We start from the raw sequence: 22,131 nt of genomic DNA, 5'->3' as shown, positions 1-22,131 counted from the left end.
CTTGCCTCCACCGGGAGAAAAAGTCTTAACCTGTCAAAGTAAAGCAGATCAATTCCAAAGTTTCCCTAGAATTTGAGAGCGCCGGAGTCCTGAGAAGTAGAAGCAGGAGAGGTTGGTCCACCTGTTACCATCCCAGGCGGCGGGGGCGGCACGTGGGGAGGCGTCGCCATCCCCACACACTCCCCCTCACTGTCCCAACTCGCGCGTGCGCGCGGCTCACCTGCCTCGGGGCTCGCGAGGCGGGCGGGGCACCAGCTGCCCCAGACGCCGCGGTGGCTGCCGGGATGCGCCACACTGAATGACCTTTCACCTGCGCCCAGCAGCCTCGGGCTGCACAAGGCGGAAGCCATGGCGGAGGCAGCGGTATCCGCGGCGGCTGGCGGGGCGGGCTCCAGCTCGGGCTCGGTCCCGGAGCGGGAGCGAGACTGCGCCGGGCGGAGGCTGCGGGTCCTATCGGGCCATCTGCGGGGCCGGGCCCCGGCGGCGCTGGTTCTTAGCGAGTGCAGAGGCCGGGCCCCGGCGGCGGCGGCGGCGGCGGCGGCAGCAGCAGCAGCACCACCACCACCGGCAGCGCCTCCGCCGGCGGCGCCGGAGTCCAGCTTCATCCCCAAAAAACGGTAGGTTGTGGCGGTGTGGCCAGGGATGGTGGCAAGGGCTGCTGAGACGGACAAGCCTGCACGGTGACAGGCAGTGCCGGGTCCAGATGCACGGGGAAGGGTCGGCTCGGGAGTGCAGGCAGGTGGACCCCAGGATGCCCAGCCTTGCCTCTGGTTCGAGGTCGGAGATGGGGACCCTGGACACCTTGGGCTTAAAAGGCTCCAATGAGGGGGGCACATCCTCGCCTGGATCACTATCCCGCTGGGATCTGAGAGCTAGGGACACCTTGGTAGGGGTTAGGGGCCAGGGGACATTCTGAGATGGATCTCTGACTGTCAGGGTATGAGGACTAGGGACATCTTGAGCCTGGTCTGAATGAGGGGGCTGGTAGACCCAGGGCTAGCTAGGTGGTGTAGTGGATAAAGCTCCAGACCTTCGAGGCAGAAAAATCTGTGTTCAAATGCGGCTTCAAATACTGAAGCAAAACCCTGGGCAATTAACTCACTTAACTTTATTAAATGCCTACTATATGCCTTGCATTGTGCTAAGTGCTGGGGATATAGAAAGGGGCAAACAGGATGCAAGGATACCAAAACTACAGTACCTGCTGTCAAAGAGCACCCCTCTGCCTGTCTCGGTTTCCTCAAATGTAAATTGGGAAAATAATAGTATATACCCTATAGAGTTGTTGCGAAGATCAAATGAGATAATATACAGTGACTGGCACATGATAGGCACTCAATAAATGCTTATTTTCTTCTCTTTTTCCCTTTTGTTGGGGCTGAGGATTTCTGTGGAGGGATATCCAGCCGGGGTCTATGTGAGAGCTAGGCTCTGAATGGAATTTGTGGCAACTTGACTGGGATTGAACTAAGTTATATTGATTTTATTGTGGTGGGGCTCCCTGAGTTTACCCTGAGAAGTGTTCAAATGATGTTTTATCCGCCTGTCAGGGAACCATTGTGGTGAGAGGGACCCTGCTTTTTTCTTCTAATTTGTAATGACCTAGAAAGGTTATGTACTTAGATCACTTACTCTCCTGATAATGAGTAGTGGAGCTAGAGGAGAAAATTTTTTTTTTTTTTTTTTTTTTTTTTTTTTTTTGCCCATGTGCTGTCCTCTGCGTTTTAATGGGGATAGATTTCGACTTGTAGAGAATCAGTACAAGGAGTAATAGGACTCCATGTTTCTATTGGAGGAGCTGGCTTATTAAGACTTTGAAATCTATCTAGTGGTTTGGTGGAAGGAATCTCTTGTGTCTATGAATGAAGAATGGCTGCAAGGGAGATTTTGGTCTCCTGAATTTTCTCAGGGAATGGAGCTAGGGCTGCAATGGGGACCCCTGGTACAGGTGTAGAGATCAGCTAGGGTGTCATAGTGAAGTACCTACTGCTTATATGGTCTTATACTTTTTAGAGTGTTTTCTCAATAGATTGTCTTATTTGATCCTAACAAACCATGTTAAATAGGTGATACAGGTTATGCCCTTATGATCGAATATTGCAGGGGGAACTCTGACCTAGAGTTGGGAAAGGGATCCAATTAAATGAGAGACCCTGGTTTGTTTTTTTTTTATTAGGAAATGTGTGTAGCCTATAGGGATAATGGATTCAAGTTTCAGTGTGTGTAGATGTGACCGTTAGTTTAAGACTTTATTAAACTTGCTGTGGCCTGGTTAATTTGTCATAGATTTTTCTTCTGCAGATTTCCATAACTTTTTGACTTCGTTTCCTTAACTTTGGCAGAGCGTGAGCCATAGAGAGTCTTTTTAGTACCTCCTAATTTGTATTAGTTTACTTGTGCTAAAAACCAGTTACATAAAAGTTTTGTGAGGCTTGAATAAACCATTCTTTATGACTCGGGACAATAGATGCTTAACTGGCGTGGAGTTAAGTAATGTATAGCAGAAAGTATTTTGGACTTTGGGGTAAAGAAACTTGGGTATGAATCCCTTTCTGCTTCCTGACATTTATCAAGTTTGTGACTGTGGGCCCATTCTTTAACCAAACTTCCAGAGACTCAATTTCTTCATCAGTAATCTCAGGGAAATTTTAAAATTTAAAAATGCTTTAGAAATACGAGCTATATAAATGTGAATTTTTATTATTGTTGTTCCAAGTGAGCTATTTTTGTAAATTATTTGTGGTGAATCAAGATCTTCCTTCCACTTTCCATTACTCACCTGGGTCTTAGACCCTTAACAATAGAGCCAAGCCAAAAGGGGATCCAGACTGATAATGGAACAAGACAGAGTAAGCTTATGTGTATGTCTGAGTTTGTGTTTGAATTCCAAAACCAAATTATCTTGAGATTTATTCATTGTTTTGTATTAACTGAATGAAAAATTTCTTCCTTTTATTGGCAGGAATGATCAAGTTGACTGAATCTTTGTGTCCTTACTGATTTATCTGGTAGTTACTAGCTATGGTTAAATTCATTGTAGACTAGCAGTGGTGACTTTGGTGAATCTTCATCTATTTTTGCTCATATAGCATATCATCAGAGTGCCTAAACAGTTTGAAAAATATAGCACTGGGTGTTGGAAAGACTATTGGATTCAGGGTTTGGAGACTGGGGTTACAGGTTCTAATCTTGGCACTCTTTCCACCTGTAGGATTCAAAGCTAGTAACTACTTCTTGGACTCAGTTTGCTCATCTTTAAATGAGGGAGGTGAATTCAATCTCTGAGGTCCTTTTTAGTCCTCATGTTCTTTGAGCTTATTGAACAATTCCTTTTGCTTGTCTTTTACAATAGTGACCTATGATGATGATCTGACTACTGCCATTCAAATTGGTAAATTTGTACTTGGTTGAGACATTGAGCAGAGTTTCTGGGATGTCAGACTACTTGTAGACTTTTTCTAGCTCTGTCTAAAAGTGTAGTGTACTCTTTGGCAAAGAGAATTCTTTCAAGTTATTTTTGCCAAGCCTTGGTTTTCAGGTCTTGGGGAAGGGTTGTAATGGATTAGGAGTTAGAAAGTCCTTGTTCACATCCCTAGTCTGTTGTTGCTTTTTAGTTGTTTGATTAGAAGCATATCTTTTCACATCTTTGAGCTTCATTTTCTTGATCACATTAGTGGTTTAAAGTTTGCAAAGTAGGGGGCAGCTGGGTAGCTCAGTGGAGTGAGAGTCAGGCCTAGAGACAGGAGGTCCTAGGTTCAAACCCGGCCTCAACCACTTCCCAGCTGTGTGACCCTGGGCAAGTCACTTCACCCCCATTTCCCACCCTTACCACTCTTCCACCTATGAGACAATACACCGAAATTAAGGGTTTATAAAAAAAAAAAAAAGGATGACATAAAGTTTGCAAAGTTTATGTATATAATCTCATTGGATTCGCACAACTCTTCTGGGAGGTGAGGTACCTACTATTATCCCCTTTTTATAGATGAAAAAAAGTCTTCAGAGAATTTAAGTGACTTTCTTTTTATTATTGTTTATTTAAGGCTGTTATTCTCTATCCTAGAAACAATTCTAGGACAGAAGGGCAAGGACTAGACATTCTGGTTTAAGTGAATTGGCTAGGGTCACACTGCTAGGAAGTATCTAAGGCCTGCTTCTCCATCCACTATGCCACCTAACTGCCCCAAGTTAAGTGACTTTCTCTACAAGTTGATTAGATAGTATTTGAGGCAAAATTTGATCCCATGTCTTCAGTCTACTAAGCCATTTTTAAGTGTGGTTGCTTAAGACTCCATTTAATCTTGACCTAAGTGAGGACTTTACTGATTTTCTCCCCATTAAAATTTGTATTTACCTATATGTATATATATGGGCATGTTATTTCCCCTGACAGATTGTATGTTTCTTGAGTTCAGGGACTGTTCCCCAGCACCTAGCACATTATAGGACATCTAGTAAGGGCTTGATAAATGCTTATTGATTGATGCTTCATCTCTTAAGGGCCCTACCACAGATCATAGTTTCTTATTCTATGACATTTTGTGCCCTTTCCAAAGTCTACCTTGTGCCTTGCACCTAATTAGGTAATTAATAAATGTTGAATGAGTGAAGAGAAAATGGTGAAAGCAGGAAACACATTTTTATGTAACAACTTATTTTGTATTTGAATTATTTTAAAAACTCTTAAGTCTTTTGCACCCTTATGGACAAGTGAGAATTATTTCTTTCTATTCTTCCCCATTACTGATACCATGTTATCTGACTCCCAACTTTTGATCTAGTTTCCGTTTGTGTGGTACTGATCATATAAATCCTGTTGTAGTTTTAATAGAGAGGTTATGTCTCCAAGATAAAAAATCAAATGAAAATCTGTTTTAAAATATTTCTTTAAGCAGAATTTGAATATGAATCTTTATTATAAATATGTAATTGTTTGCATGTTCCTGAGACCCTGATAAAAGATAACCTTTTATTTTAAAAAAAGGATAAAAAAATCTTTTTTAAAATTACACATATTTTTATTAATATTTTTCTATCACTTAGATTTCCTCATGTTTTCATTGTTTTTTCCATAGAACTATCCCTTATAACAACATTTTTTTTTAGAAAAAGAGAAAAATTAAGCAAAATGATCAATTTATTAATTCATTTTCCAGTCATGTGTGACTCACCATAACCCCATTTGAGGTTTTCTTGGCAAAGGTCTTGGAGTGGTTTGCCATTTACTTCTCTAGCTCATTTTACAGATGAGGAAACTGAGGCAAACAGGGTTAAGTGACTAGTATCACACAGCTGGTGTCTGTGGTTAAATTTGAACTCAGATCTTTTTGATCCTATGCCCAGCATTCTATACACTTTGCTGCCCACCTGCCCCGAAATGATTAATACATTGAAAAAATTTAACATTGTATGGAATGCTTCATACTTTTGAGCCCTTTTCATTTCTCTACTTTCCCACTACTATGGAGCAGTGATAGAGTGCTGGGCTTGGAGTCAGGATGATCAGAGTTCAAATAATGTTCATTTAAACCTGTTTTGCCTCAGTTTCCTCAACTGTAAAATGGGATAATGATAGCACCTTCCTCGAAGTTGTTATGAAGCTCAAGTGATATAATATTTGTAAAGCATTTAGCAAAATTTTTGGCACATGATAGATGCCTAATAAATGCCTATTTCTTTTCTTCATTCTACAAAGGAGTGGAGGGTGGGGAGTAGGGAGAAAGGTCTCCTCATTTTTATTCCTTGAGGCCAAATTTGTTCTTTGTGATTTTCAAAACATTCATTATCAGTTGTTTTATGGTGGCTATTCTTTCCATTTACGTTGTTGTAATCATTTGGAATATTGTTTATTTGGCTTCAATTACTTCTGTTTTCATCAGTTCACACAAGTCTTTCCCTGATTGATTGTATTTATCCTTAAAGCACAGTAATATTCCATTAGATTCATGTGCCACTGTGTTTAGCCATTCTTCAATTGATAGGCATCTACTGTGTTTACAGTAATTTACTCCTATGAAAAATGGTGCTATAAATATTTAGATGTACATGGAGACTTTCTTTTTGTCTGAGCCCTTTTTGGGGTTTATGCCTAGCATTGAACTCTCTAGGTCAAGGGTTATGGGCATTTTTTTTTTTTAAACCCTTGCCTTTGGTCTTGGAGTCAATACTGTGTATTTGCTCCAAGGCAGGAGTGGTAAGGGCTAGGCAATGGGGGTTAAGTGACTTGCCCAGGGTCACACAGCTGGGAAGTGTCTGAGGCCAGATTTGAACCTAGGACCTTCCATCTCTAGGCCTGGCTCTCAATTCACTGAGCTACCCAGCTGCCCCCAAGGGTTATGGACATTTTAACCACTTTATTTACATAATTCCAAATTGTCTTCCAGAATGATCATACTAATTCACTGCTTGATCAACAGTTCATTATTGAAGGCTATTGAATCCTGCTTACACTTTCCCCTTTATTTTCTAAAAACCTGGAATTTTTCAGACACTACAATGCATGTTTTTAGCCCATAAGAGTGAGAGCATTCCTAAAAGTTTCCTCTTGCACAAGCACACTCCTGTTGTTAATCAGCTTAATATCTTTGAACAGAAATGCCTCATATGGTTTTCTTTTGGAAGGTGTGCTGAAGTGTGGTACTTTGAATTTACAAATCTTAATCTTTTGCTATATAGTTCAGTTTAATTTAACTGCATTTATTAAATGTCTACTATGTGTAGAACCCTGTGCACAGACACTGGGTGTGATAATAAAGTTTAATTTTGATATAGTCTCTGTTCTTATGAAGTTTATGGTCTAATAGTGGAAAATGTGTTCACTTTATAGGCAGTTATTTCACTTCCCTCCTTCAAAACCACAAAATCCAAGAGATGCAAGTAATCTCAGTGATTATCTGGCCCAGGGATGCCTCAAACAGTCCCAATATACTGGTCATCCTACTTCTGTTTGAATACTTCGGTGGGGAACTCTTTACTTTTGGGACTATTCTTGAATCTCTTTCATTGTTAAACATTTTTAGCCTATCTGAGCACAAGCTCTTTGTAACTTCTAGCACTTGGTCGTAGTTCTGGCCTTTGGGGCCAAGCAAAGCAAGTCTATTCCCTTTTAAAATTAATAGCCCTTCAGATATTTCAAGATAGTTAACATGTTTCCCCAAAAATGTCTTTCCTGTGCTAAATATTCTTAATTCAATAGTATCATTGACTTAGGCCTAGAAGAGATTTTAGAAGCCATGTTATCTAACTTTCTCATTTTACGGATTAAACTGAGACCCAGGGAGGTTAGAGCTTAGCTAATATCACATTAGTAAGTGTCAGAGATGGATTTAAACCTAGGTCCCCTGACTCCAAAACCAGAGCTCTTTTTATTATATTGTGTTGCTTTATAAGGATGATCTCAAGCCTACTGACTATTTTGTTTGCTTTCTTTTGGACACAGCATAGCTTTGCCAATATGTGGTACCAAGAACTAAGCAACAATATTCCAGGCATAATCTGAACAGATTAGAGTAGAGTAGGGCTGAAAAGCTAATACCCTGGCTTATATGTATTTATTAATATAGACCAAGATTGAGTTAGGGTTTTTTGGCTAATACAACATAGCTTTTGTTGGCCCATTGAACTGACAACTTACAACATAGGTTGTCCAATTCTTTTTCCTCAGTCATGTATTCATGCAGTTTATTTTTGCCAGGTGTAGAATTTCATGTTTATTCTTGTTATATTTGCTCATGTTAGGTATACTTTACAAGTGAAGACATTTGTGTAATTAAGTGAAATGACTATCAAACTAATTTATATTATTGTTTACACCATATGTGTGTACATACATCACATGGTCCTTGGCAATTTGGAATTCATAGTCTAAGAATTAAGACAAAGCATAGAGCCAGGCCCAGAGATGGGAGGTCCTGGACTCAAATCTGATCTCAGACACTTCCTATCTGTGTGACCCTGGGCAAGTCACTTAATCCCCACACCTCTTCTGCCTTGGAACCAATACACAGTATTGATTCTAAGTCAAAAGGTAAGAGTTTAAAAAAATTTTTTTTTAATTAAAAAAATTCTTTTTAAGAGAAGGCTAATTGTATTGGTGGAAAAGAACAAAAGAGGGAAAGGAATAGTTTGGGGGAAGTAAAACAAAGAAAGAGTGAGAGATTCCTTAAGTTCTTTCCAGTTTTAAATAATATAACTTTATGATTAAAATCTAACTCAGGGTCTTTTCCTTTCCCTAAAGCCCACTTCTCTGCAAACCTAGTTTTTTCTCTATTCTGCTCTATTTCTGTCAATTCAAACACCAGTCTTATAGCCCCTTCACTAAGAGCTTTGATGTCCTTTAATTTTTCATTTCCTTCTCCTCCCCCAATGTAGTCAGGCATTAAATGTTGTTTATTTCTCTTCAGAAAAATCTTTCTTATCCTGCATGGACGCAAGGGCCATCCACAGGACCATGGATTCGGAGTTTCAGAATCTGGGTTAAAATTATCCCTCTGCTAATTGTGACCTTGGGAAACCCTTTTAAAATTTCTCTCCCACAGTTTCCTCATCTATAAAATGAAGAGGTTGAGTTAGGTGATCTCTAAAGATCTTTCCTGACCTAATATATTCCCTAATTGTTTCCAATTTACCCTAATATTTCTTTAATATTGGAGCCTTTCGTTTCATGTTATTAATCCCTCTTGGGTAATCTTGTATGTACTATCTCACCTTCCCTAGACTATTTCAGAGGTTAACTTTCCTGAAACAGGCTTTATCCAAACTACTTTGGTAAAGTATCTGAAATGAGGCAGTACTTGCTGTCTACTCTTTGTGTTCTTAGCCTAGAGACTCATGTCCTCAGCATAGACACAGTTGGTCATAAGGACCCGGGAGAGGAGAGAGCCAGGCCTGGCTAAAGAAATAAGGCTTTTGATAAGTAAAAATTTCTCGTATCAGTAAAACTTGCTGAGGACAGGTGCTGTTCCTTAGAAGCGATTGACACATTGTTCTCAAACATCACTTTGCATATATTTATTCAGTGCCAAAGTATTCCTTGACTAAAAACTAAATCCATACTTCTTTCCCTGACATTAAAAGCTTTGATCCACCCCCTCAAAAATGCATGATTCTCTACCCCAGTGATGGCAAGTTGCCCTTTAGAGATGGAGTGCTATGTCCCTCCCCTCCAAGTGCTTAGGTGCACCCTGCCCCTCTCCCCCCTTCCCCCCCCACACACAGGGGAGGGAGAAAGCACTCAACCACTCCCATTGGGCTGCTGGACAGAGGGGTGGAGGAAGTGAGGAATGTCCTCATAGAGTATAGAGAGAGGGAGGGGAGTGATCCAAACTCTCTGTTCCCCTCCAGCTCTGCCACCTGTGAGCCACCTTACATTATCCCCTGGGCTGCTGGACAGAGGGGTGGAGATGTGAAAAAATGTCAGACATGATGGAGGGGGTGACGAATAGCTTCACCCAAGTCCTTCTGCCTTTCTAGTAATGAACTTGGGGGTTGAAGGGGGTGGCTGAGTGTCCACAGACAGTGCTCTGTGCGCCATCTTTGGCACCCATGCCATAGATTCGCCATCACTGCTTTACACAATTTCCTATCTTAGCTCATGGTTGTATCTCTTCATTCAACTCACAGTACTTAAGTGTCTATACCAGTGATGGGCAAACTACTGGCCCCCAGAAATGTTCTATCCAGCTGTGAGACATTATTCCCAATCTGATGAATACAATGAGTAGGAAACAATGCAATGAAACTTTGAAAGAGTTGCCTTAGAAACAGACTGACAGATGAGCATTTCCTTTCCTTTGGCCCCCTCTTTAAAAAGTTTGCCCATCACTGATCTATACTATTCAATTTGAATGTGGTAATTGGATGGTAACTTGTACAGTGTACAGGTGCAGGCAACTTCATCATCCTTTGGGTTACTCTCTGCTTTTATTCATTGGAGACTATGGTAATCTACAATTTGCTGTCACCTAATGTCACCAGAAGAATATTATTGTTCCAAAATGTGGATTTGTATTTCAGGGAGAAACTCTTGATTCCTTGAAAACACTGTATAATTTTCCAACGCCTATCTCAGTGGTGGCAAACCTTTTAGAGACTGAGTGCCCAAACTACAACCCTCATGCAGTCTGTGAGGTAACCCCCCCACCCCCCACCTTTTCCTAGACAGAGGAGGGGAGGAAATGGTCCCATTGGGCAGAGGGGCAGGTCATGTGAAAAATGTCCTCAGGTGCCATGGAGAGGGGGAAGGGAACAGCCTGCTCCGGTGCTCCAGCATTCAAAACATAGGTTCGCCAACACAGGCCTGTCCATTCCTCTTCTTTCATTCTAAGTCTAGCTCATTGCTCATATTCAGTGTCTGCTGTGTGTGTTTGTAAGTGTTTGAGAGAGAGAGACAGAGACAGAGACAGACAGACACTGAGAATGAGCAATATTTCCATATATGAAATAATAATGGACAAGTTAACTGCATATCATAGTCTGAACAAGAGTTGTTTTTGTTTTTTTCTTGCATATGGTATTTGTATTATTTCTTTCTTTTTCTATGCTTTAGTATCCTGACTAGATTGTAAACTCTTTGAAAAGCAGGGACTATTTTTTGACCTTCCATCCTCAGTATCTGGCAGTAGTAATAAATTCTCAATAAGTATTTATTAATGAAGAGTTTGAGATATATGTAATCAGGATGTATTTATTTTGCATTTTGTTTCATAAAAATAAATATATATTTACTTGCATTACTTCCTTCTATTACTCTTTCCTTTCCAAATTGAGCCAAAAAACAAACGATGAAAACCAAAACCTTCACTACAATCACTCATGGTGCAGCAAAACAAATTGGCCATTCTTGAAGATGTATGTTTCTCTTAATTTCTAATACTGAGAAATGTATAATTTTTCTTCGTCTCTGGCAGGAGGTCATTGACATATCTCATCTTTAGTTTTTTGGACTTGGTCAGAGTTCTTGAAGTCTTTCAAAGGTTTTTTCTCTCTCATATTATTGTCATTTATAAATTGTTCTCCTGCTTACTTGACTCTCCATATTTTATAAAATCTTCCCAATTTCCTTTGAAACCATTGATTTCATCCTTCCTTATGGCACAATAACATTCCCATTACATTTATGTAACTATAATTTGCTTAGACGTTCCCTTAGTTTCTAATTTTCAGCTACTACAAAGAGTACATTCTTATTGTACTTATGGGCCTTGTATCAAAGGTTATCATAGCTTATTAGCTTTTGGGTATAATTCCAAATTACTTTCTAAAACGGTGGTACCGATTCACAGTTCTACTGTTTTTTTTTGCAGTTTATTTTGTATATAATCTATTTGTACATACTTATTTGCATATTTTTTCTCCTATTAGACTGTGAGCTCCTTGAAAATAGGCACTATTTTGGGGCTTTCTTTGTATCTACAATGCTAATTAATTAGTACAGGGACTGGTACATAGTAAGTACTTAATAAATGCTCGTTGACTTGATTGTTTTCTCCTAGTCTTTCCAGCACTTGCCATTTTCTTCATTTGTCATTTTTGCCTGTCTGATGATGATGAGGTAAAACCAAAAAGCTCCTTTAGTGCATTGAAAAAATGATTGATAGCTTTCTTTGGAAACTTCATTTTATCTATTAAAGAATGGTTCTTAGTTTTATCAATTTATCAGTTCGTCATGTATCTTGTATGCATTTTATTCTCTTTGTACTTAGAATATTTTTTCATAAATAAAGCATTGATTGCCATTCAAGCACCATGAAAAAATTGTATATACTTTATTATACTATATCATGAGTAAAAAAATTAAAGATGCAAAAGTTATAAAACAGATGCATTGTTAAATAGACAACATGACAACAAACAGGCAAAATGTGTCACTTTTGATTCTTGTTAATGAAAAATTTGTTTTAGTTAATTTACTTCTAGTCATATGCTGGGTGTTTCATGGCTTTATACATTCTTTTTCATGGTGATTGTAAAACTGCATTATTATAAAAAATTTTAAACATTCAAGTACTAAAATAATTTGGTTTTATCTGTGCTCTCTCTGTTATTTCTCAGTTATTTCAATTGTGATCAACTTTGTTTCCTTGACAAATATACTGGACTGGTTTGCCATTTCCTTCTCCAGATCATTTTACAGATGAGAAACTTGAGACAAATAGGGTTAAGTGACTTGTCCAGGGTCACATAGCTACTAAGTGTTTGAGGCAGATTTGAACTCTGGAAGATGAGTCTTTTTGACTCCTGGCTCAACACTGTATCCACTGTGCCATCTACCTGTCCCTTTCTCTCTACACCCATCCATATATTTTTGTATAGAATGGTATCACTTTAGGTAAATATTTATGCAAGAAAAGAATCTTTTCTTTTTAGTTTTATCTAGAACAATAGAATCAATAATGCATACACACACTCTCTCTAAGTCAGAGGTGTGGCTGTAATGAGAAGTCTGGCAAATACTTATAGTTTTGTGAGTTTGGTTTTTTTTTTTCCTTATAGGGGCTAAATGGTATCTAGTATGTCACTGAAATTTAATAGTAGTAGCTAATATTTATATAACGTTTGCTGTGTGCTAGACACAGTACACTAAATGCTTGCAATTATTTCATTTCATTCTCATAACAACTATGTAAAATAAGTACTCTTGTTATCCCCATTTTACAGATGATAAAACTGAGACAAATAGTAGTGAATTGACTTATCCAGGGTCACATAAAAAGCTATTATAACTTTTAAGTAAAATGAGGTTTGTATTGATTTTTGTGTGTTTTGTTTGCTTTTCCTTTTTATTAATTTTTTTGTTTTTATATTACTTACATTTATTTTCTAGTAAACCCTTTTCCTTTTCTTAGAGAGCCATCCCTTATAAGAGAATAAACAATAGAAAAAAGGACAGTTTAGCAAAATTAGCCAACACTGTCAACCAAATCTGACATTTTTTTAACCAGATCCCCCTGCCTCTAAAAAAAAAGGGGGGGGGAAGGGAAATGAATTCTCATTCTTTTTTAGATTCAAGCTTGGTCATTATAATTTTAATAGCTTTATACCTGATTCTGTTGTTCTTTCCTTTTATTTTGTTTTGGTTCTTATGTATATTTTTCTGCTTCTGCTTACTTCACTTGCATCAGTTTATATAATTCTTTCCCCTCTCCAATGCCATTTAATGAAATGTTATAGTGAAAAAAGTATCATATTACCTCCATAAATCTGGGGCACACTCCATTACACAAACCATCAACAACCATGAGAAGAGTAGATACATGGAAGGAATACATGTAGGAACATTTGTGATTAGTGCATATGCATGGATGGACACTTATGCCTTGGATGCTGCAGGAATCCTTAAGGTAGTAGGTGGTAGTAAGGCTATTTATTGGAACTGAATTCTCCCCAGCCTGAGATCCTACTAGCTGTGAGAGTTTGAAAAAGTCACTTAGTCTTTGCTGCTAAATACTGATTTGTTAGACATTATTCTACCGAATTCTCTTTTAATTCTGAACTCAAAATGCTAAATAAAATGGACATTTTAATATTAATTGAATAGAAAAAGAATCTTACATGAAATTGTAGATCTGTTAAATTCATTTAAACTTTTCCAAAGTTCTGTATATTCATAACTTTTTATCATGAAGTAACATTTTATTACATTCGTAGTACTACATTTTTTAGCCATTCTTCAATTGATGGGAATTTGCTTTGTTTCCAGTACTATAAGGACTGCAACTATGAATATTTTGGTATATATGGTATCTGTCTTTTTCTGTCAATTTCCTTGATAGTAGTGGCATCTCTAGGTTAAAGGATATGAACATTTTAGTCACTTTTTAAACATAATTTCAAATTGCTTTCCAAAAAAGTTGGGCCAGTTTTCAACTACACCATCTATTAATGTGTCTTTGAATTAATTCTGTACTTATTTAACTTTGACTTTATATTGAAACTTTCTGTTATGTTACCCAACTTGTCAAGGAAAGGTAGCATGGTGTGAAATTAAGAGTTCATAATGTTGGGGACTGAGCAATGGGCAGTTTTCAGTTCTTTTTGGTTTTAAGTTTGAACTTAATATATATGATCTTCATGCTTGTATTATTTTTGGCTATTTATTATGTACCTTTTTGCAGTGCTTACCCTGGCCAGCTATTTGTTGTGCTTTGCAGTCGTCATCTGTGGCTTGTAGTTCTGAAAACTTTTCATTTCATAGAATTTTGTCAAGAGTTGAAAGGGACTTTTTGAGGTTATTTTAACTAGCACCTTGCAAATAGGAGTCATCTCTATGAGAGCCCTGACAAATAGCTTTCTAGACTTTCTGTGAAAAGCTACAAGAAAAGAGCATTTGCTACTAAGGAGGCAGCTCATGCTATTTTTAGACAATTCTGATTGTTACAAAGCTTTTCCTTATTGAACCCAAATCTGTGTCTCATTAGCTGCACCCATTTGTCCTAGTTCTATCTTTTGTGGTAAAACTTAAGCAGTGTAAGTGTAAACTTTTATCATAATGATAGTGTTGCGGATATTTAGAGTTTTTAATCTTCATGCTAAACAAACTCATTTCTGTCATTCAGTTGTGACATGGCTCCATTGTGTTCACTATGCTAGTTGTTCTCTAACTTTTCAATATCATTTCTGAAGTGTGACACCCAGAAGTGAACAGAAAACTCCAAATATCTACCAGGACTGTGGCATACCAGGTATATTCTTATCTTGAAAGTATTATTGATATGTGGTTATTGTAACCTATCTGCTCAAGTATCAGACTCATGGTCATTTTATTTCTTGATCATTGTATGTAATTGGTACTCTGTTAATCCTGACCACTTTCCAAACCAAATGTTCAGGAGAATTCCTGGGCAGGGCTGAAGGGTTCTAGCTAACACCTTATCAGACCACATTCCTTTCCAGCTCACATGTTTGACTAAACTCCTCCTCTTTGATCATGAGGTTGTCTATTGAACCTATGTTAAATCCTATACCATGTCACATGTTCATTAGCTACCTCCCATTCCATATTCCTTGACACCCCAATAAAAGTTTGGGAACATGTGCAGCATGCTTGCGCTCTCTCTCTCTCGTTCTCTCTCTCTCTCTCTGTCTCTCTCCCTCTCTTTCTCTCTTGCTCTCGCACTCTAGCTCTCTCCCACCACCACCACCACCACCACCACCACCACCACCACCACCACCACCACTACCACCAAAAGAGCAAGCACACTGAATCCTATGTTCCTGAAGCCTTTGTCTCTGAGTCTTTGTTCTTTTGCTGTGTTCTCTCTCTCTTTCAACTTTCTTCACTCATCTTCCCTCAGTTTCCAATTTTCCTTCTCAGGTGTCCACCCACGAATATATTAATTTGTGGTCACAGGCAGGCACAAGGATAGAGTAGGTGTATCTCTCACTTCTCTTGTTCTTGGACACAAAACTTCTGTTGATGTAACCTCTGATTGCATTAGATTCTATGGCAGCCTTGTTAGATTGTTGACTTCTTTATTTTGAGCTTATTGTCTTCTACGTTTCTGAGGTCCTTTTCATATTAGTTTTTTTTCCCTCTAAGATAATATTTTCCCAGAACCAACTGGCATTAGACAGAATACAAGAGTATAACTAGGTAGTGGTATGATAGGAATATGATTCAATGTGTGGCACAGATACAGTTCTTAAAAGGAATTAGGCTGGATCTAAATGAAAATTTAAAAATGTTGACCAAATTTCTTCAAATTAACAGCTCTCTCTCTCTTACTTTATTAACAACCATCTTAATACTCTTAAATTTAATTAATTCATAAAAATTGATCTTTTCCCTCCTACCTCTTTCCCATTGTTATTATTCAGTTGTGTTGACTCTTTGTGACCTCATTTGGAGTTTTCTTGTCAAAGATACTGATGTTGTTTGCCATTTCCTTCTCCAGTTCATTTTACAGATGAGGAACTGAGGCAAACAGGGTTAAATGACTTGCTCAGGATCACATAGCTAGTAAATATCTGAAGCCAGGTAAAGAGTGAAGATAAGTCTTCCTGACTAAGCCTGGTGCTCTATTCACTTTGCTACTTAGCTGCCCCCATTGTTGGTGTTGGGGGGAAGAAAAGAAAAACAAACTCCTGTAGCTTAACTATCAAGCAAAACAAATTTCATGAGATTAGAAGGGGTCTAAAGTGACATGGCCAGGGATTGAATTGGACTTTTAGAGCTGGAAGGAATGTTAGAGCTAATTAAACCAACCCACTTACTGATTTTTTTATATTTGATTGAATTGGTATGGAATGCTCCTAGAAGGGAACTTCCTCTATTTTGCACACTCCTACTTTCTCTGCAATTGAGACAATTGCCTAGAGCACTGAGAAATGCTCAGGATCCCTAGCCAATATGTGGCAAGAGGCTGAAACTCTTATTTTCCTGACTTCAGGTCAAGTTTTTCCTCCACTATAACACATTGCCTCTTCAACCCTCTCATTTTATAGTAGTGCAGCTCTTGCAGGTCCAAGACAAGAAGCCCAGGTTTCCAGGTCAGATTTGAATATGTAGCAAACCAGAGTTGGGTTCTAATGGGTAAATCTAAAGAATAAGTCCACAGAGATAATATTTGCAGCTGACATCTATATTTATTAGTATTTATATGCTTTACAAAGTTCTTTACATATGTCATTTTATTTGAGCCTCACAAAACATTTCAAAGTAAATTTTCCAAATTTTATTCCCAGTTTATAGATGGGAATTTATAGGAATTTGAACCAGAGAGACATGTCAGTTAGTCAACAAACACTTGGTAAATGTTTGGGAAGCAGGTTCTTGCCCTAAAGGAGTCTCCATTTAATTGGAAGAGACTATTGGAATATATTCATTTTTAATTTTTTTTAATTTTTAATTTTAACTTTTATTTTCCCCCTAGTTAATATTTCATGTTCTTTCCCTCTCCCCCAAACCTCCCTAACCCCCCTTAGCCGACGCACAATTCCACTGGGTTTTATGTGTATCGTTGATCAAGACCTAATTCCATATTATTGGAAGTTGGACTAGAGTTATCATTTAGTGTCTACATCCCCAATAATATCCCCATCAGCCCATGTGTTTAAGCAGTTGTTTTTCTTCTGTGTTTCTCCTCCCACAGTTCTTCCTCTGAACGTGGCTAGTTTTATTTCTCATTAAGTCCCTCAGCCTTGCTCTGGATCCTTCCATTGCTGCTAGTAGAGAAGTCCATTATGTTCGATTGTATCACAATGTATCAGTCTCTGTGTATAATGTTCTCCTGGATCTGCTCCTTTCACTCTGCATCAGTTCCTGGAGATCATTCTTGGTGTGTACACACACACACACACACACACACACACACACACACACACACACACTCAAGAGAAGATTGGGAAAGATTTCAAAGATGGCACATGAATGAACAAAGTTTCCAAGGAAGCTAGGAAGTATAAGAGGAAGAAATGAGGAAATGATCCCTGGAATGGGGGACAACCAGCACAGAGATTGGAAATGGATACTTTGTATGAGGTACGCTGAGATTAGTTTAATTGCACATAGAGTATAATTTATAAAGCACAAAAGGTAAGTTGGGCCAGGTTGCAATGTTCTTTTTGTTTTTTAAAAATTTTAAACTAAAAAAACAAACAAAAAACAAACAACCCTTACCTTCCGTCTTGGAGTCAATACTGTGTATTGGCTCCAAGGCAGAAGAGTGGTAAGGGTTAGGCAATGGGGGTTAAACTTGCCCAGGGTCACACAGCTAGGAAGTGTCTGAGGTCATATTTGAACTCAGAACCTTCCATCTCTAGGCCTGGCTCTCAATCCACTGAGCCACCCAGCTACTCCCCTGCAATGCTCTTTATATATATTTTTTAATTTTTTTAAACCCTTAACTTCTGTGTATTGGCTCTTAGGTGGAAGAGTGGTAAGGGTGGGAAATGGGGGTCAAGTGACTTGCCCAGGGTCACACAGCTGGGAAGTGTCTGAGGCTGGATTTGAACCTAGGACCTCCCGTCTCTAGACCTGACTTTCAATCCACTGAGCTACCCAGCTGCCCCTGCAATGCTCTTTAAATGGCAAACTGGAATTTATATTTGCTCCTAAAACTAATAGGGAGCCCTGGGATTTATTGAATAGGTTCACCCAGCTGCTGGGGGGTTAGAGGTTTGATTTGAACTTAGGTGTATCTGACTCCAACTCTAGCACTTTATTTACTATGCCATGCTGCTTTTCAAAAGAAATTTAGATAAATCATATTTGAGCAAGTTGATCATACTGTAGTGAAAAGTATGAGTCAGCCAGTTGGCCCTGACTCCTGTGAATGCAGGCATCTTTTAATATCTTTGTGTCTAACCTCATCATTCAACTGAAGCAGTTCTCTTTAAAGTTACCAGTTGCCATAACTAATGGTCTTTTCTCAAACCTCATCATTCTGTATCTTTCTGCAGTCTTTGACACTGTCATTTAAATACTTTTTTCTCCTTGATAACTTTTCTTTTCAGGTTTTCATTACACTGTTCTTCCTGGGTCTCCCCGCCTGTCTGTCTGATCATTCCTTTGTAATCTCCAGGTCTGAATCTTCATCCAGATCATGCCTGATAGTCATGAGTGTCCTCCAGGAATCTTAGTCCGCTTTTCTATCTTCATACTATTTTGCTTTGGGCACTGAGGTGATACAATGGATAGAGCAATGAGTTTGAATCAGGAAAACTATCTTTTTTGAGTTCAAATCTGGCCTCAGACATTTACTAGTTATGTGACTCTGGGCAAGTCACTTAACCCTATTTGCCTTAGTTTCCTCATCTGTAAAATGAACTGGAGAAGGAAATGGCAAACCACTCATTATCTCTTGAGAAAACCCCAGATGTGGTCACAAAGAGTCAGAAATGACTAAACAATGATATTTTTGCTTGGTGATCTCATCAGTTCCCATCGTGTCATTTCTCATCTTTATGCAGTTTGTTCCCAGATCTATGTGTTTAGCTCTAACATCTCACTTGACCTCTAGTCCTTTTATTTGACCTTTAGTCTGCATTTCCAACTCTATTGGATATCGAACTGGATGTCCCATAAATATATTAAACTCAACATAGCTAAATATCTAAAACGAAATTCATCTTTTCACCCTAAGCCTTCCTCTCTTCCTAACTTCCCACTTATAGTGGAAGACACCACTGTCTTCCCAGTTATTCTAACTTCTAACTTATGTATTGCCCATAATACCTTACTCGCTCACCCCTCATCAAATTACTTGCCAAATCCTGTATTTTGGGGGGGGCTTCCCTGTTAATTCCAGGATGAAATAGAAAATTCTCTGGCTTTTAAAGTCCTCTATAATCCGTCACCTTTTTACCTTTCTAGTATTAAATTTTATTCTTCCCTGTTTACTCTTTGATTCAGTGACATTGGCCTTGCTATTCTTTGCACAAGATGCTCCATCTCAGCTCTGCACATTTTCACTGGCTGTCCCATATCCTTGGAAATTCTCTTCCTCTTCATCTCTGCCTCCTGTTTTCCCTGGCTTTCTTCACATTTCAGCTAAAGTCTCACCTTTTGCAAAAAGCCTTTTTTAATCAGCTTGAATCTTAGTATCTTCCCTCTTGTATATTTCTAATTTAACCTGTCTATATCTTGTTTGTACATAGTTGTTTGCATGTTTTCTCCCACTTTAAGCTGTGAGTTCCTTGAGAGCAGAAATATTTGTTGCCCATTTTTATATTGCTGTGCTTAGCATAGTGCCTGGCACACAATTGCTGTTGATTTGACTTAGTCTGCCTTCTTATCCTTAAACTTCTAACAAGCTTTTTTTAGACCCAACTGAGTTGATTTATTTAAATGACTTTAATGTTTTTTATACTTTTAAGATAATTTGTGATTATAATACCAGCAATTTGTCTTTTAACACTTCCTAATCATTAGCCCTTTTTAGCTATGTTTTTACAATCTTAGGTCATGGAATCAGATGATTTCTTCAAATTTCTTGAATTCCTAAGAAATGGGAACATTCTCACCCTCAATCAAAGATAGCCTCCTGGTCACTTTCTCCTAAGTTTATAGCCCTCCTACCTATTTTGTTGACCAATTTTTCCTTATTTGTCAGAATTTGAGCTCAGAGTTAGCAACTCCCATTGTTGTTTTCTCTATTTTCTGAGAGGTGAAATGATCAACTAGGTGAGCAGATTTTGAAAATTGACAACTTTTAACAAAAGTGAAATTGCCTTGTGGAGGACCTCCCCTTTACTGGAGGCTTTCTAGCAGAGGCTTGATGATTACTTGTCAGCAATATTGGAAAGACAATTCTGGGCAGAAAGAGGTTGAATTAGGTGGCCTTTTAGGTCTCCTTTAACTCTTATTTTGTTTGATATATTTTATGTCATTCTTCTCCAATCCTTCATTCAGTCACTTAATAAGTCTTTCCTGATTTTTCCTTTGCAATATTTCAAGTATGTCTCTTTTCTTTCAAAGCCACTATTCTACTTTAGGTCCATATTGTTCAAACTCCCCACCTCCCCACAATTTTCTCTCTTAAGATTTCCTACCATTTGCATAACATTATTCTTGCATGTATATATGTATTTCTTTGTACTTCCTTGCTGTTAAAATGTGAATTCCTTGAGGGCAGAGATTCTTTTTTTGCCTGGGGGCAGCTAGGTGCCTCAGTGATTGAGAGCCAGGCCTAGAGATGGGAGGTCCTGGGTTCAAATGTGGCCTCAGACACTTTCTAGCTGTGTGACCCTGGGCAACTCACTTGACCCCTCATTGCCAGTCTTCTTACCACTCTTCTGCCTTGGAACCAATACACAGTATTGATTCTAAGATGGAAGGTAAGGGTTTAAAAAAAATCTATCTGTCTGTATATCTATATCTATCTCTATCTCTATCTCTATCTATCTATCTATCTATCTATCTATCTATCTATCTATCTATCTATCTATCTATCTATGTAATCTATCTATCTCTCCTGTGCCTGATATAAGGCCTGGTCCATGGCATGGGGGGCTCTTAATATAGGTTTTACTTTCACCTCCCTTTTCAACTTTATTTTCCACTACTCCCTTTCTCTTCAGTTTAACCAACTGGATTGTTTACCAAAATTTTTCTTCTGAAATGGTGGATTGGTATGACCCGCTGCCAGACCTCCTGTGTCTTTCTACTTGTTTGTGGCAGTTGGTCAGCAGTAGTTGCTGGTGATGAGGAAGGTGAGAACCCTTGCCACAAAGATTTCTCACTTCAATGTTGACTGTGACTCAAAATAGTTGTCTTTATTCACCTAAGCAAGCATTTGAAAGCACCTACTGTGTGTACAGAACTCTGCTAGACATTGGGTATGATGCAAAGTTTAGGTGGAACAGCTTGCCCTCATGGAGCTTACCTGGGGATATGACAGTACATGAATAATTTTAATTAAAAATATTTGTATACTCCTAAGTATACTGTGTGGTCCTTGACTCTGGGTAGTAGACATATCAGCCTTGATAGCAGATCAGGTCAGGACATAGCATTTGAGTTGACAAGATGAGAATGGGAACCTACTTAGTAACAGGTCAGGTGTAGAGTATTGTGGAGGGGAGGGTATTCCAGGCATAGGAAACAGCTGAACAAAGGTGAGAATATATAGGTTGTTTATGTTGTATTCTTTGAAATAATATAATTTTTCTCTTCACAGTTCGCTTAATGAACAATGTATCCTTTGTTATAGTTTAGAGAAACTTTGTGTCTGTGCCTTTCCCGAAATCTCTATAGAAACCATAGAATTTTAGAATGTTCATTTAATGAGGATTAGAAATCATTTAGTCCAGGTACTTGTAGCCTTTGTATCCTGGATTCCTTTTCAATATAGAAAAACCTATGGACTCCTCAGAATGATATTTTTAAATACATAAAATTAAATGAATAGGGGTTACAAAGGAAATCAGTTATATTGAAATAGACTTCAAAGTAGTGTTGAAGGTAAATAACATTTTGAGATCTCTGCAACATTTGTAATATAATATGAAATATTCATGATTTCTTTTGATGACTAAATCACAAGTACTGCTAATACTACTCTGATTTCTTGCTGATATTGTAATTGAAGGAGCTCCTAAATTTCAGTTAGAGGTTAATGAAAAAGAACATAATTTTTTCCTTCATTTCAGGTAAATGGATTCTTTGCAGGGCAGCTAGGTGGCACAATAGAT

General features: G+C 38.4%; 1 protein-coding gene across 1 annotated transcript in view; it reads left to right on the top strand.

Annotated features, from left to right (window-relative positions):
• Positions 1 to 333: 333 nt before the first annotated feature.
• AGPS (alkylglycerone phosphate synthase) overlaps positions 334 to 22,131 on the top strand; it is a 166,510-nt gene continuing 144,712 nt past the window's right edge. Inside the window, exon 1 of the mRNA XM_044669753.1 lies at positions 334 to 617. Within this exon, the coding sequence (XP_044525688.1) occupies positions 349 to 617 (269 nt within the window). The 5' untranslated portion in view covers positions 334 to 348. The remainder of the gene's footprint in view (positions 618 to 22,131) is intronic.

This window comes from Gracilinanus agilis, chromosome 3, assembly GCF_016433145.1.
Source record: "Gracilinanus agilis isolate LMUSP501 chromosome 3, AgileGrace, whole genome shotgun sequence".
NCBI lineage: Eukaryota > Metazoa > Chordata > Mammalia > Didelphimorphia > Didelphidae > Gracilinanus > Gracilinanus agilis.
This window is presented reverse-complemented; position numbering and strand designations above follow the sequence as displayed.